Source organism: Canis lupus, chromosome 4, assembly GCF_011100685.1.
Source record: "Canis lupus familiaris isolate Mischka breed German Shepherd chromosome 4, alternate assembly UU_Cfam_GSD_1.0, whole genome shotgun sequence".
Classification (NCBI taxonomy): Eukaryota; Metazoa; Chordata; class Mammalia; order Carnivora; family Canidae; genus Canis; species Canis lupus.
This window is the reverse complement of record NC_049225.1, coordinates 73506658-73521189: the sequence shown is the minus strand read 5'-3', so window position 1 is coordinate 73521189 and position 14532 is coordinate 73506658. Positions and strand designations below refer to the sequence as shown.

The following is a 14532-nucleotide window of genomic DNA, read 5'->3' as shown; positions in this document are numbered from 1 at the left end:
GGATTAAAAACATCACAAAAAGTGAAACTCATCAATAATTCAAAACCCCTCTCCCACGGAGTGCCTACCTACATCTTCTAAGAATCACACAAGCTGAGTGACCCATTTGCCTTTTGTGCTGCAATTTTAAGTGAACAGAGAAAAAAAGTCACAGGATCCCTATTTCTCTCCCTTACCTACTCCCCACACAACCCCAAAATAGTAAAATGCAGAGGGAAGAAAGTCATTGGACAGAACTAAGAGGTAAGTTGGGCTTTCCAGGGGTCTAGAAGTAGAAAGAAATATGTGCATAGTTTTTATTAAAATTAAAATACCACTAATGTTCTCCTTTCTTCAATTTCTTTACTCACGTCCTCCATTGCATTCCCCTGTTATCCAGCATTCAACCTCATCTGGAAGCCAGGTTACATAAAACCAGACTTTAGAGCTAATATGTTTGATCATTTCAGAAAAGGCCATCAGTTATTATTGGATGAGGTGTCTGCTTATTTCCCGAGACTCAACTTACACTGAGAATCGCCTGAATCACAAACCCTATGATTTCCCCACACTTGCCCTCATCATAGTAAATTACTTTTCAGTAATAATAACTATGACTACTTAATTATTTTGTTGGACATTTAGTAAAAAGTGAGAAAGTGCACACCCCTGCTCTTGGTCAGCCTCTAGACTGTGCTACTCCTAGTTAATAGAATATTTGTTATATAATGGAGAAGGTTGTAGGTGGAAGCAATGGAAATATTTGAGTCATGATACAGAGTACAGCACCTTTTACTCTGTTTAAGATTGATTTTTTAAAAAATCATAAAATAAGTTTGAGATCATTTATATACACTCGGTAGCATATTTAAAATAATTTTAATTATTAAAAACATCTACATGAGATAGATAAGACAACAAGACCCATATTCTCTCAAAGGCTAATCTACTTCTGAGAGATTTTTAAAATATATTTGTGGTTGTAAGATAACATATATAAATGAAAATTTTCAAATCTATATATTAAACAAAAAGTGAAAGTCTCACTCAACTAGGGTGGAGTTTAGGGATAGAAAGGCAGGAGGCTGGGTGGCTCAGTAGGTTTTGTGCCCAACTCTTGGTTTTGGCTCAGGTCTGATCAGCAAGGAGTCTGCTTGAGATTTTCTCTCTCTCTGCCTGTGCCCCTTCCCATGCTCATGCTCTCTCTCTCTCTCTCTCTCTCTCCCCCTCCCTCTCAAATAGATAAATCTTAAAAAAAAAAAAAAAGAACTTGAATGAGGAAGGTTCACTTCACACATTATTTGGTTGCTTTCATACCTCCATCCACATGGCTTCTGGTGCACAGGCTGCTCTGAGAGCAGGATGTGGGGATTATTAGGATGGGATCCGTTACATCCAAATCCATGGCTGCTGTAAACCCCAGGAGCCTTTATGACTACTTGAGAGCTTAGCCTACATTATTAAAAGTCCACAAATTTAAGCACCATCCTTAGCTGGGGAGTATGATGAATTTCTTGCCTTTTTCTGAATTCTGTCCTACTTGGATATCCACTATATATTTTTAACCATAAATGAGTGCACTGGCTTCAAACATAGCTATGCTTCACTATAAGAAATCTTAATGTATAAGACAACTCAATTTGGAAAAGATAAATTAAGAACTAATTGTTCTCTTCATAAAAAAATTTGCCGTGGAGTTTGTTTACATCAACAGTTACCTTGTGCATTTAAAATATGACTCGGTGTGCAAAAGTCTGAATCACACATCATTTTTCAGAAACATTTTCATGATGTCCCTTAACACAATACCCTGTAGATAAGTACTCAATAAATGATCCAGATCCATAATTATGTCACATGAGATTCTTGTGCATGATATTATACGTATCATATGTAGTGATTAAAAATAGGCACTTCTGAATCTTTCAGGGACAAGGATCTCAAATATGAATGTGAATAAGAATTATCTAGGGCACTTTTACTAAAACTGCAAATCCTCCATCTCCACCCACAAATAGATTCTGAAGTTCTTCAGTACAGCCAGCAGTACATACTCCAGATAATGAGCAGGAACAGTCAGCTGGGTATTCGCACAGGGTCTGTGATACTCGGGTAGTATCAAACACTATAACTGCTAAAAACCCTAAGGATCTTTATGAGCATTTGAGAACTTAAGGTGGCTTGTTAAAATAAATGTTGAAAGGGACAGCGGTGGGAACTTTAAATCAGCTGAATCATAACAACCGGCCACTTTGACTTGGGTTAGAGCAAAGGGCAGCTGAGGTTTCCCCTGGCAACGAGGAGAAGGAACCACCTGCAGAGAGAAGGCAAGCACACCCAGGGATCTCATGTGGAGGTGGGCTAATTTGGGGAAATGGCAGTTGACTATTTTTCCACTGCCATTGCAGAGATCAAAAGCCAGCAATGTTGGAAGAAAACATATGGTTCGATTCTGTTATTTCTGTCCCTAAGCATTAGGCTGCCCTACAGAATTGAGGTACCGCCCACCTCCCTTTCTTTTCATCCACTTCTAATCCCTTCACTAAAATGAAGGGTATTTCTCTGTCCCCAGTGGGAAAATGTCAGCAGGAAGGAAAAAAAGGTCACCTTCCTAGTCCCCTGACCCTGTGCTAATAAGACTTAGCATGAAGTTTCATCGAAAAAGTTGGGGGAAACTCCCTTCAGAAGGGGAAGCCTTGTTTCCTGTTCCTATCATTGCCATCTTCTCTTCCTGCTCACTACTCCTTCCTGTGTGAGGCAGGGGTTGGGAGGAACCCTCCCCAGAGTTCGGCTGCTCTGTCAGCTGAGAAGAATGCTCCCTACCCCATCATCAGAGCTTCCAAAGACACCTACCAGCAGAACTGGGGCTGAATTCAAATGTCCACTTATGGCTGTTGATAAGAGACAGAAGGGGTGCCTGGGTGGCTCAGTCACTTGGGCTCTGCCTTCGACTCAGGTCATGATCCCAGGGTCCTGGGATCAAGTCCCTCATCAGGCTCCCCCCTCAGTGGGGAACCTGCTTCTCCCTCTCCCTCTCCCCACCTGCTCCCCCACTCATGCTTGTGCTCTCTTGTGCTCTCTGTCTCCCCCTCTCTAAAATAAATAAATAAAATCTTAAAAAAAAAAAAAGAAAAAAGAAAAAGACAAATGGCACTGTCATCTTAGCTTGGACACAGTTGCAGAGGTATAATTCCTCACCTTACCAAGCTATGGGTTTGTAACTTGAAGATACCAGTTAATGGGGGTGGAGTGGTTGCTTGTGTTTTTAAGCTCACTGTAGTTTAGAAATGCAAGTTGATCTCAAAGCCCAGTAAAGATGAAATCAAAGTAAATTCTGTTACCCGGCATTCCCTTTACTGAAAGCCTCCCTTAAATGGGACTCCTACATAGTAAAGTGTGAGGATAAATGATGTTGTAAGGATGAGTGTGAAAAGCACTGCCACATCCTGAAATACCTTTTGAATCATGTTCCAAAAAAAATTAAATTATGGTTTCATTTTGAAGTTAAATAGGTTTTGTAGTAGTCTAGTTCGGAATGTGGCTGGTCAAGTGTGGTAAGTATGGTAACCGTGAATTGGAGCAATAAATCAAAATACCTCATTCTCCAGATGATGGGTATTTAGCTGTATGCGGATCCCTTACCAATATATGTGCACACACACATATCTTATCACTTTCTCTCCCAACTTTCCAGACAGTCTCTACAGGAAATATTTTACTTCTATTTATAAGGAATATGTTACACGTATTTTTTAAGGCTTTGGACCTATTTCGTAATTACAATTACAAATTTGAGAGAAGGAATTCCACTTAAGTTAAGCTCTTTTACTTACCAATCCATCTTTATCGTAGGGTGAATCAAAGTTATCCAGAAATTTCCTGAATACTTGTTCCTCTGTCCATTCTCCATTTTGGTACTTAGGGTGGTGTTTCACATTATACACCTCACGAAGATCTTCAATGGTTATAACGCCATCTCCAGTCTTGTCTAACTTCCTAAAAGCTTGCATAATCACCTCTTTTCTGGCTCTAGACATTGGAGGCTAGGTAAATAGAAAAAAACACATACGTAGACAACACAAAGGAGATTGCTTTGTATCATACGTCACGAAATACCTGATTCCTCTCGGTTGTATGACATGGTTTGCGTGCCGTTAAACAACGTGCATGACAATTACTTCAGAAAGTCCCTAAACCTGTTATCAATCTCCTTCCCATCTCCTCCACAGTGCACTGACAACTTCTGAAAACAAAACCTCAAAATAGCCAACCCCAACCATGTGAAAGCCAAACTCAGCAGATACAGTGATTCATGAGGCCACTTACTCTTAACGTGAGAAGGAATTCGTTGAAGTCTATTGTTCCGTTTCCATCTTTATCAAACCTCCGGAAGAGTTCTTCTGCCTCTTGCTTTTCCATGACCACAGCATAATCATTTAGCCCTTTCACAAATTCTTTGAAATCAAGGGTTCGGTTGTTATTGTCATCCATAATTCGAAACATTCTAAAGAAAAATACACACACACCCCAAAGAAAGAAAGAAAGAAAGAAAGAAAGAAAGAAAGAAAGAAAGAAGAGAACAAGGTGTAAGGATTAAGATTTAAAAATAAACCACTCTTAAGGTTTTTCAAAGTAAAATACGGATGCCCTGAATTCTGTTCTGTACCCTCCTCCCAAAATTGGAGAGCCTCTTCCCAGCATTCATTCTCGTAAAAGGAAATGTACTATGTGATCCTAATTCTATGACATCCTGAAAAAGTCAAAGCTGTGGAGATAATTAATAGACAAGGGGGGATCCCTGGGTGGCGCAGCGGTTTGGCGCCTGCCTTTGGCCCAGGGCACGATCCTGGAGACCCGGGATCGAATCCCACGTCGGGCTCCCGGTGCATGGAGCCTGCTTCTCCCTCTGCCTGTGTCTCTGCCTCTTTCTCTCTCTCTGTGTGACTATCATAAAAAAATAAAATAAAAAAAAAATAGACAAGGGGAAGGGGAGAAGACAATAGGGGGACCACAGTGTTTAGGGCAGTGAAACTATTCTGTGCAATTATATAATGGTGGATACATGATCCTATGCACTCGCTAGTGCCCCTAGAACTTGATAGTACAAAGAGTAAACCTTAATGTGTACAAATTTTTTAAAAAATTATTTAGGAGGTCAGGGGATCCCAGGAAAGAATGCAGATAGTGAAAAGAGAACCTAACTGTATTACAAAAGTTTGAAACAATCTCACTGAAGGTGGGGGTGGGGTATGCTGACTTAAGTAACTGTGGAAATGAGTAGAGTCCATAGGGATTAAAGGCAAAAGGAGGGATCCCTGAGTGGCTCAGCAGTTTAGCACTGCCTTCAGCCCAGGGCGTGATCCTGGAGACCCACGATCGAGTCCCACATCAGGCTCCCTGCATGGAGCCTGCTTCTTCCTCTGCTTGTGTCTCTGCCTCTCTCTCTCTCTCTCTCTCTCTCTCATTCTCTCTCTCTCTCTCTGAGTCTCTCATGAATAAATAAATCTTTGAAAAAAAAGGCAAAAGGAACTGCACATAAGCACTGGACCCTAGTTGATAAAGACATTCCCATGGAGATTTGAGTTAACAATTCTGCTATGCTATAAGGTATACTGGAATGGAACAATTAAGTAAATAGGTGGCAGATGGTGGAAGCTAAGTTTATCATTGTTGAATTGGAAATTTAGATACACCAGGGGAGGAGGCTGGAATGGTCTAATGCATGATGTAGTAATGGGCTAGAATTGGAGACATTAGTATGAATTTATGTTTAGCTTCATATAAACACAGATGATTACATACAAAAATCTCTACAGATTTGTACATATACACACACACATATATTTTCTTGTTCTGTCAGCTAAGAGAACCTAGAAGTAACACCCCAGTAACAAGCACGTCTAGAGCCTCAATCTTGGTTTCTAACAAAATTCTTCAATAAAAGGAATGGGGCTTCTTGGAGAAATGTCTGCTTCTAGGACTGGGGCATGAAATATGGAAGATAAGCTCGGAATATCTTATACCAGACAGTAAGGAAGTGCTCCAGACAAAGCAAACAAAACTACCTTGATGGGGATACATCAGAGGGACACAGGAGCCAATTGAAAGAGCTTCCAAGACCCAAATTTCAATAATTTCAGATATAAAATAGTGCTGAATTGTAACCCAAAGTATAAACTAAATACCTATTAATCTATATTGGTTTAAATAAATGATTAAATAAATAAATAAATAAATATTATTCGGAAAAAACAAATTACTCTAACAGAAGTATTCCAAATAAGTCATGCACATACTCTCTGCCCTCAAGGAGGGAAGCATCCTCCCCACTCCAAAGTGTGGCTCTGCATAGAGACTTCCTTCCAAATAGTACAATACAGAAAGAGGGAGGAACAGTAACTTTACATTGGAGAAGTCAGACAAACACTGACTCGGCCAGGTCATCAAGGTCAACTTCAGTAATGATAAGTCATGGTGACAGTATGCATCCTTAACATGAGGTGATGAAAATGGTGCTTTACTTCTGGGGGCCCAAAAAACCATAATCCCCATCTAATCATGAGGAGAACAGAAGGGGGCAGCTTCCACTTGAGTTGAGGAGAGACTGAGGGAAGAGCAAAACCAATAAATTGGACAGAGGCAGAGGGCACATGGGAGCAAAAGGCCAAGAAAGAGCCAATAGGCTGGCTCACAGGGGAAGGGCTGGCAGGGATTGGTGTGGGAGGTGGGGGCATAGGCAGTAAGAAGGACTCAGCTGAGCATGTCAATGAGTGGGAGATTGGGCAGTGTTCCTGCGGGCTTCACACCAAGGTCAATGATATGGGTGCAGGAAGAAAGAGGTGGAGGGTGGAGGTTGGGGTGATACCATATTGAAGGGAAGTGGGCTAGTCCTCCCACTAGACTGTGACCACTTGGCCACAGCCTGGGCTTCTGACAGCACTGGCCTTAGTCTGAGAATTTGAGACTGCAGTTGTGACATCCCCGATGCTCAGGAAGTACCTCACAGGAAGAGAAGGCGTCTATAACCTCCACACGTGAGGCTGGATGCCCCTGCTGTGGCGCCCTGTGCTTCTGACACACACACCACCACCACGGAGATTCTCACTTTTGTGACAGTTGACCTCCTCTAGTCTCAGTCCTGCCTGGGGCCTGGAGAAGCCTTGTTCACCCACAACCGTACAAGCACCTGGCCCCCGGCAGGCTCTCCTGTAATCTGTCAAACAGAGATCCAGCAGGGGCACCTGGGTGGCTCAGTGGGTTAAGTGTCTGACTCCTGATTTTGGTTCAGGTCCTGATCTCAGGGTCCTGGGACGGAGCCCCCAGGTCAGGCTCTGCGCTCAGCTCAGCATCTGCTTGTCCCTCTCCCTGCCCCTGCTTATACACACACACACACACACACACACACACACACATTCTCTCTTTCTCTCTCTCTCAAATAAATAAATAAATAAATAAATAAATAAATAAATAAATAAAATATTTTTAAAGAGAGAGAGAGAATGCACAGGGCCTGCCCACTGAAGGGCAACAATCTCTTTCTCCTTAGGTGTCCTGGTCTTGAGGACTTCCCACGCCCTCAGAGGGCTGGAGGATAGGCCCTACAGAGCCCGGAGAACCCCACTGGCAGTGAACATCCCACAGGCAACTTCAGCACCCCCTGGAGGTGAGCAACACAGGGCTGCCTGAGAATAACCTTCTCTCTCTTCCAAGCCGGGTCCTATTGTCACAGCTTCCAGGAGCGTCTCTCTCCACGCCCTGTAGGGTGTCTACAGGACCTGGCCATGCTCCTCCCTGCACTTCCAGTTGTCCCAGTAGCCTTGCTGAATCTAGGACAAAGAACTAAAAATTGTCACAAGGGACTTCAAAGATCAATTCCTCCAAACTGCATTTTACAAATAGGGAACAGAGACCTTACTTAGGAGGCCAAGACGTGCTCACGGTCACACAGCTGGAAATAGCCTCACCTGGCTGTGTCCTGCCTCTCTGCTTCATCCCCCTGCCACCCCACGGCTGGGATCCTACCTGCCAAGCCCTTTGATGCCTGCGGACCCCCTGGCCAGGCACTGCAGTCGGAGTCTTTCAATGGGGTCGGTGGCCGTGGTGAGCTTTTTCTTGGCCTGGATGGCCATCTCTCGATCATGGCGCGCTGTCCCCGCCATCTAGGAGGAGAATTCACAGCACATTAGTGGAGCTCGGTCCTCACCAGCTGCTTCTGGCTGAGTAGGGTGACAGCAGCCTCCCCCAGAAGGAAAACACTCTCTCATCTGCTTCCCGGGAAAAGCCTCAAACCTCCCAGAATTTCCAACTTTTGGCTAGACCAACTATGTGCCCGGCATATTTCTTACGTCTCGAGTCCTGAAGACATCTGATTTCTCCAGCCTGGGCAACGATTATAAAAAGCCTTTCCCAGAGACGCTTTCATCTTGTCTAAAACCTTCTTCCCGCCATAAAAAGTCCCACCCTCCCATACTCTCCTCTTGAGCCACCCTTATATGTTTTATTCTTTTATTTAGCATCTACATATTCCCTTTGACTCCACATTTAATATTCTCCTTTCTGGTCCGAAAATTAATTTTTATTGTTTCTGTCTGAGAATAATCTGAGATTCTCCACCCTGGGCCTTAATAATCCCTACCAGTAACTAGTGTGTTTAGATTACCAGGTTAGTGCCCATTAACACCTGGATTCTTAGGCCAGGGAGAGGTAAATAGACTACTCCCTCCTGGACACAACCTCTCTTATGACAAATAGATAAAATATCTTTTTGTTTTTCTACAGTTTGGCTTTTGTGTTTTGAATATTCAGAACGAGGAGAGGGTGGGTGCAGTGAGGCTCCCCACTAGGAGGTCAGGTCCCACATACAGACTCCTGCAGTGGGGCCTGGGCGTTCAGAAGCCGCAGGACAGTGGGAAGTGCTCTGGGCCGGGAGCCTGGAGACTTGGGTTCTAGTCCAGTCTCCAACCCCACTCCCAGCGACGTCTGAGCACATCTCAGGGCCTCTGGTTTCTCCTCCTCTGTCAAATGAAAGGATTGAATTAAAGGATCCAGATTCTTCCCTGCTAAAAAGCAACTAATCCTCCCATGAGCTCACTGACCCAGTAAATGAGGGGGTCTAGAAATGACTCTGCTTAGTGTGAGTTGTGAATGAAGGAAGGAGCAAGCCAGTTGAGGGGCATGCAGACACAGCTTTCAAGTGCAGACAAGGTGGTGTTGGAATGGATCTGCCCTGGGCTCAAGGGGCCCCCAACCTAGGCCACCTGTTGGCACTTCCCCTGAGGGCCACATTAGGAGTGGATTCTTTTCATGGGAGATGCCAACTGCCAGATCCATGCTAAGTCTGTTCCTCTCCAAGACAAGTGGCCGGTTCTCCCTACAAAGATCTCATTGTGTAAGTTTGGAAAGAGGGAAGCTCAGACTGGAAACTGAGACCAGAACAGATAAGTCAGGGACGCGAATGTTCAACTGTCTCATTTCCTACCGCACCTCCTAGGAGCCAGCTCATAGGCTCCCTCCTTCTTGACCTGCAAACTGGTTCCCACTACATGTGGGGATTGGGGTAACTCTTCTCAGTTCTGTCGGACACCAGGGCAAGAAGGGGGCCTTTGTTAGGTCCTGTGGCCACTTCTGTCCACATTAAGAAGAAACTGCTGTGCCCAAAGCTACGCAGATCCCTCCAGCACCCAAGGCTGTGCCTGCCAGCGTTCCAGATGGCCACGCGCCCGTCTTGGAGATGTCCCCCCCTGCACCCGGGGCCTGTACTGAGAGTGGTCAAGCTCACCCAACAATCTCACCCCCAGCCCAAGTCAGCTGCCTCCCTGGCAGCATCAGCTTTCTTAAAACCTGCATTTTCCTATTACTATTTTGTCACCTGACGTCAAACTGACAACTCCTGGAGCTTGATCCCAGCTTCTAGCCCTGATGCCACCCGCACAGAATGCTTCGGCCACAACCAGGGTCCTGTATTTCTGTACAAAAGCACCAGGTCCCTCTCGTGGTCTCCTGCTCCCTGACGCAGCCAGCCTCGCCAGAGGTACATACCTCCTTGCCCCGACCCTACGCTGCCAGTGGCCCCAGCCCCAGCCTCCCAGGGGGCTGCACCTCGCCCTCCCTTCCACCACTGGAGCAGAAAAGGCAGCGATCGATCAGGGCCCTCCTCATTCTTACACCCACGCAGGGTCTGCTCCTTCCTGACCTGATGTCCTTCCTGCCCCTCCCCTCGCTCAGTGCTACCTGCCCAGTGGCTAGCCCCGCCACTCACCCACCTGCCTTTGTCATCCTTCCCTTCCCTCTCTGGTTTGCCACACTGGCCACGGGGGCAGGCGGGGAATAGAGAGACACACAGGCTAAAAACCAGTAAAGGGAGAAAGTGAGAGCTGGCTCCCATGTGTGAGAAACGTCCAGAGAAAGAACCCGTGTAGGGCCCTAGTTACACACCTTCAGGATGACATTAATAACTTCAATCGCTCCACTACATGGTAAGCACATGCCCAGTCCTCACAAAAACCCTGGATGCTGAATGGAAGACAGAAACTCAAACAAATACACGTCCATCATGTTCACAGCAGCATTATTCACAATGGCCAAAAGGCAGGCCCAGCCCAAATGCCCATCCGCAGGCGAACAGATGCTCAGAACGTGCTTCAGCTTGTCCAAGGCCCCCAAGTTCTCAGTGCACTACTTCCATGTGAACCCAGGTTTAGGATCATAGTCACCCTACATTACCATCTACTGTTCCCACCTACTGCCTAGTCCTTTTGTATTAGTGTAAAACTTGACACACGTGAAAAGAATCTACTCATTCACTAATTCAACAGCTATTTGTTTTGGGTAGACAGTGTTGGTCAGAGTCGGCTAGGAGCTATGAACGCACAGTTCTGTCCCTGTTCCTGGGGAGCCCAGATTTCACTAGTGGATGGAGAAGGTGAAGAACACACGGATTATTATGGTACAGTGAGAAAAGTACACTCGATTAGTGCTCGACCAGAGAGCCATGGGAATTGGGGAAGTAGCCTCAACCAGGCCTTGAGGGGTGAGGAGCAATTCAACAGGCCGAGAACAGGACAAAGCCACTCAAGAGAAGAAGCTTCATGTACAAAGACAAGAGAGTAAAGCCAAACAACAGAATATTACTCAATTATAAAAAGGAATGAGGTACCGACACATGCTACATTGTGAATGAACCTCAAAACCACCAAGCCTGGTGGTTTCACTTAGCCAAGTGAAAGAAGCCAGACACTGAATGTCACATATTGCAACGATTCCATTTATATGAAACAGTCAAATGTGTGGGGACAGAACATGGGACTGGTTGTTGCCAAGGCCTGCAGGGGAGATGGCAATGGGGAGTGACTGCTCAATAGATACAGGAAATTTGGCAGGATGGGGACGGTGCTGAAAATGTTTTGGGGGGATCCCTGGGTGGCTTAGCAGTTTGGCACCTGCCTTTGGGCCCGGGGCATGACCCTGGGGTCCTGGGATCAAGTCCCACTTTAGGCTCCCTGCATGGAGCCTGCTTCTCCCTTGGCCTGTGTCTCTGCCTCTCTCTCATGAATAAATAAATAAAATCTTTAAAAAAAAAAAAAAGAAAAGAAAAATGTTTTGGAACCTGATACAGGTGGTGGTTGCACAACATTAGTAATGTACAACATATTTTTAAATGACTAATTTCATGTTATATAAATTTCATATAAGTTTTTTTTAAAAGCCCCATGGCCAAACTATGGAAGGAGCCTCGGTGTCCATCAAAAGATGAATGGATAAAGAAGATGTGGTTTATGTATACGATGGAATATTCCTCAGCCATTAGAAACGACAAATACCCACCATTTGCTTCAACGTGGATGGGACTGGAGGGTATTACGCTGAGTGAAGTAAGTCAGTCGGAGAAGGACAAACATTATATGGTCTCATTCATTTGGGGAATATAAAAAATAGTGAAAGGGAATAGAGGGGAAGGGAGAAGAAATGGGTAGGAAATATCAGAAAGGGAGATAGAACATGAAGACTCCTAACTCTGGGAAACGAACTAGGGGTGGTAGAAGGGGAGGAGGGCAGGGGGTGGGGGGTGACTGGGGGACGGGCACTGGGGGGGCACTTGACGGGGTGAGCACTGGGTGTTATTCTGTATGTTGGCAAATTGAACACCAATAAAAAATAAATTTATTATTAAAAAAAAGAAAATAGGGATCCCTGGGTGGTGCAGCGGTTTAGCGCCTGCCTTTGGCCCAGGGCGTGATCCTGGAGACCCGGGATCGAATCCCACGTCGGGCTCCCGGGGCATGGAGCCTGCCTATGTCTCTGCCTCTCTCTCTCTCTCTCTTTCTCTCTCCCTCTCTCTGTGACTATCATAAATAAATAATAATTTAAAAAAAAATAAAAAAAAATTAAAAAAAGAAAATAAATAAATAAATAAATAAATAAATAAAAGCAAGCCCCACGAGCTGGTTATAGCTATGATTTCTGTTTCAAAGATAAAGCAACTGGGGCCCGGTCCCTGTGGCTCCCAGGAAGCCACACAGCGTTAGGGCAGTGAGACCCTAGGCCTCTAAGGTGGGCGCTGCTGAAACCACTTGCTCCAAAGCCTTGCCTGCCCCCCAGACATGGATGTCCCGACTTTCCAGCAGAGCTGCTTCTACCTCCAGCCTTTGTGAAATGATAGGAAAGACTCCGAGAGCGCGGGGGGGCGGGGGGGGGCACTCACAGGGCAGCCTCCTGCAGGGTCCAGCCCCAGGGGGACCCTACACCACGCGAGTGGCGACCTCTGGAGTTGACTTCGATATATTCAGGGGGAAGAACAGTCCGTTCTCTCCTGCCAGACCCTTGCCGGCGCACCTGGCCCGCGGGCCTTGGGCATCGGGCACCACTCGGTCCACGAACAGCGAGCGTGTTTCGCGCGCCGTGTCCAGGTCCCGGGGGCTGGGAGGAAGGGTCACGCTGCGACGCAAGCCCTGGAACAGCGTAGGCTCTTACATTTGCTTTAAGCTTAACCACCGAAGCCCGGGGGTTAATTAAGGACCCGAGACAAAGTTCGGGAAGAACTGGGAGGTTTCAGGGCAGGCCGCGATGGGGGAAGGGTGACCAAGGGCGACCGGCTCGCGGTGCACCCCCCACCCCACCCCCGACCCGTGCACGCGGCCGCAGCGCCCCCTGGTGTTGGCATCGCGTCTGCGCAGCTCCCGGGGCCGGGGTCCCGATGACCCCACCCCCACCCACCACCCCCCCACCACCCCCCACCCCCGCCTCCGCAAAGGTTCACTAAGGACTCAGTTCCGAGCAGGGGAAGCGGGAACCGAAAGCACAGTGCTCTGGAGCAGGTGCGGGAGAGCAACCCACCCCTGAGCCGCCACAAACCAGAAGAGGGGGTGACCGGGCCCCGGAGGGGGGCTTTCCGGGAAGGCTGGTCAGAGGAGGCGACGTCCAAGCCCGAATCCTGGGGGAGAGAGTCGTTCCCCAGGCTAGGGCGGTGGGGGGCGGACGGGGGAGGCGCACGTGCGGCTCCCAAGTGCTGAGGCCCAGGTGAAAGAAAAAGTGACACGGGTGCAGAAATGCAAGTATGGGGGGGGGGGGTGATCGCAGAAGGGTGAGACCAAGCGTTGTGGGGTAAGGAGGGAATATGGAAAGGGGATTTGGAGATTTGGAGAGAGAGGACACTGGGCAGGTAAGCAGGTGCCGCCGGGTCACCGGGAGCCTGGGACACCTGCCGGGCAGTTTGGATCCTGAACTGAGAGCAACGGGAGACCTCCGGGGGCTGCAATGAGGCCGTGAGGTTGCCGCGGAGCCCTAGGGGTCGGTGTGGACCACGGATGGGCAGGTGGCACAGGCTGGGGACAGCCGGGGGACAGGTCACGCTGACTGCACGGAGCTGTCGGCGCGGGGACAGAGAAAGGAAAAGAGATGGGAGATGGAGGGAAGGCGAAGGTGCAGCGTGGAGGAGAGGGCGGGCTCGCCGCCAGCGCCTGTCCTGGGGCCGCTCACTCCCCCCCCCGCCCCCCCGCGCACTCCGGGTGCGCATCAGCTCCGTTAACGCTCCTGGAGCCCCGAAAGGGAGAGAACTGGCCAGACGCAGAAAAGTATCCTACGTGTGTGTGTATCTAGGAGTCTGTAATGGTGCATCACACCTAAGAACCCAACCTCCACCCCTTGGTACTCTCCGCTTGCTTAAATTCTGGCTTTTTAAGTGGGCTTTTCAGGGGCACCTGGCTGGCTCAGTCGGGGAGCACGCAACTCTTAATCTCAGGGTCGTGAGTTCCGGCCCCACGTGGGCATGGAGCCTACTTAAAGTTTTAAAGAATTTTTTTAAAAGTTCATTTAACAAGGCAGGAAACCACAAATGTTGGAGAGGATGCGGAGAAAAGGGAACCCTCTTACACTGCTGGTGGGAATGTGACCTGGTGCAGCCACTCTGGAAAACTGTGTGGAGGTTCCTCAAACAGTTAAAAATAGACCTGCCCTACGACCCAGCAATTGCACTGCTGGGGATTTACCCCAAAGATACAAATGCAATGAAACGCCGGGACACCTGCACCCCGATGTTTCTAGCAGCAATGGCCACAA

General features: G+C 47.3%; 1 protein-coding gene across 3 annotated transcripts in view; it reads right to left on the bottom strand.

The window, feature by feature from the left end:
- CAPSL (calcyphosine like) overlaps window positions 1-14532 on the bottom strand; it is a 34592-nt gene that overhangs the window by 8577 nt on the left and 11483 nt on the right. For 2 of the 3 annotated variants that reach the window (XM_038535325.1, XM_038535327.1), the window contains exons 2-4: window positions 8002-8138; window positions 4306-4483; window positions 3813-4022 (exon numbers count right to left, since the gene is read on the bottom strand). In XM_038535325.1, the coding sequence (XP_038391253.1) occupies window positions 3813-4022; window positions 4306-4483; window positions 8002-8138 (525 nt within the window). Of the gene's footprint in view, window positions 1-3812; window positions 4023-4305; window positions 4484-8001; window positions 8139-12679; window positions 13001-14532 lie in introns of those variants that run through there. The other variant, XM_038535326.1, reaches the window with a different exon arrangement.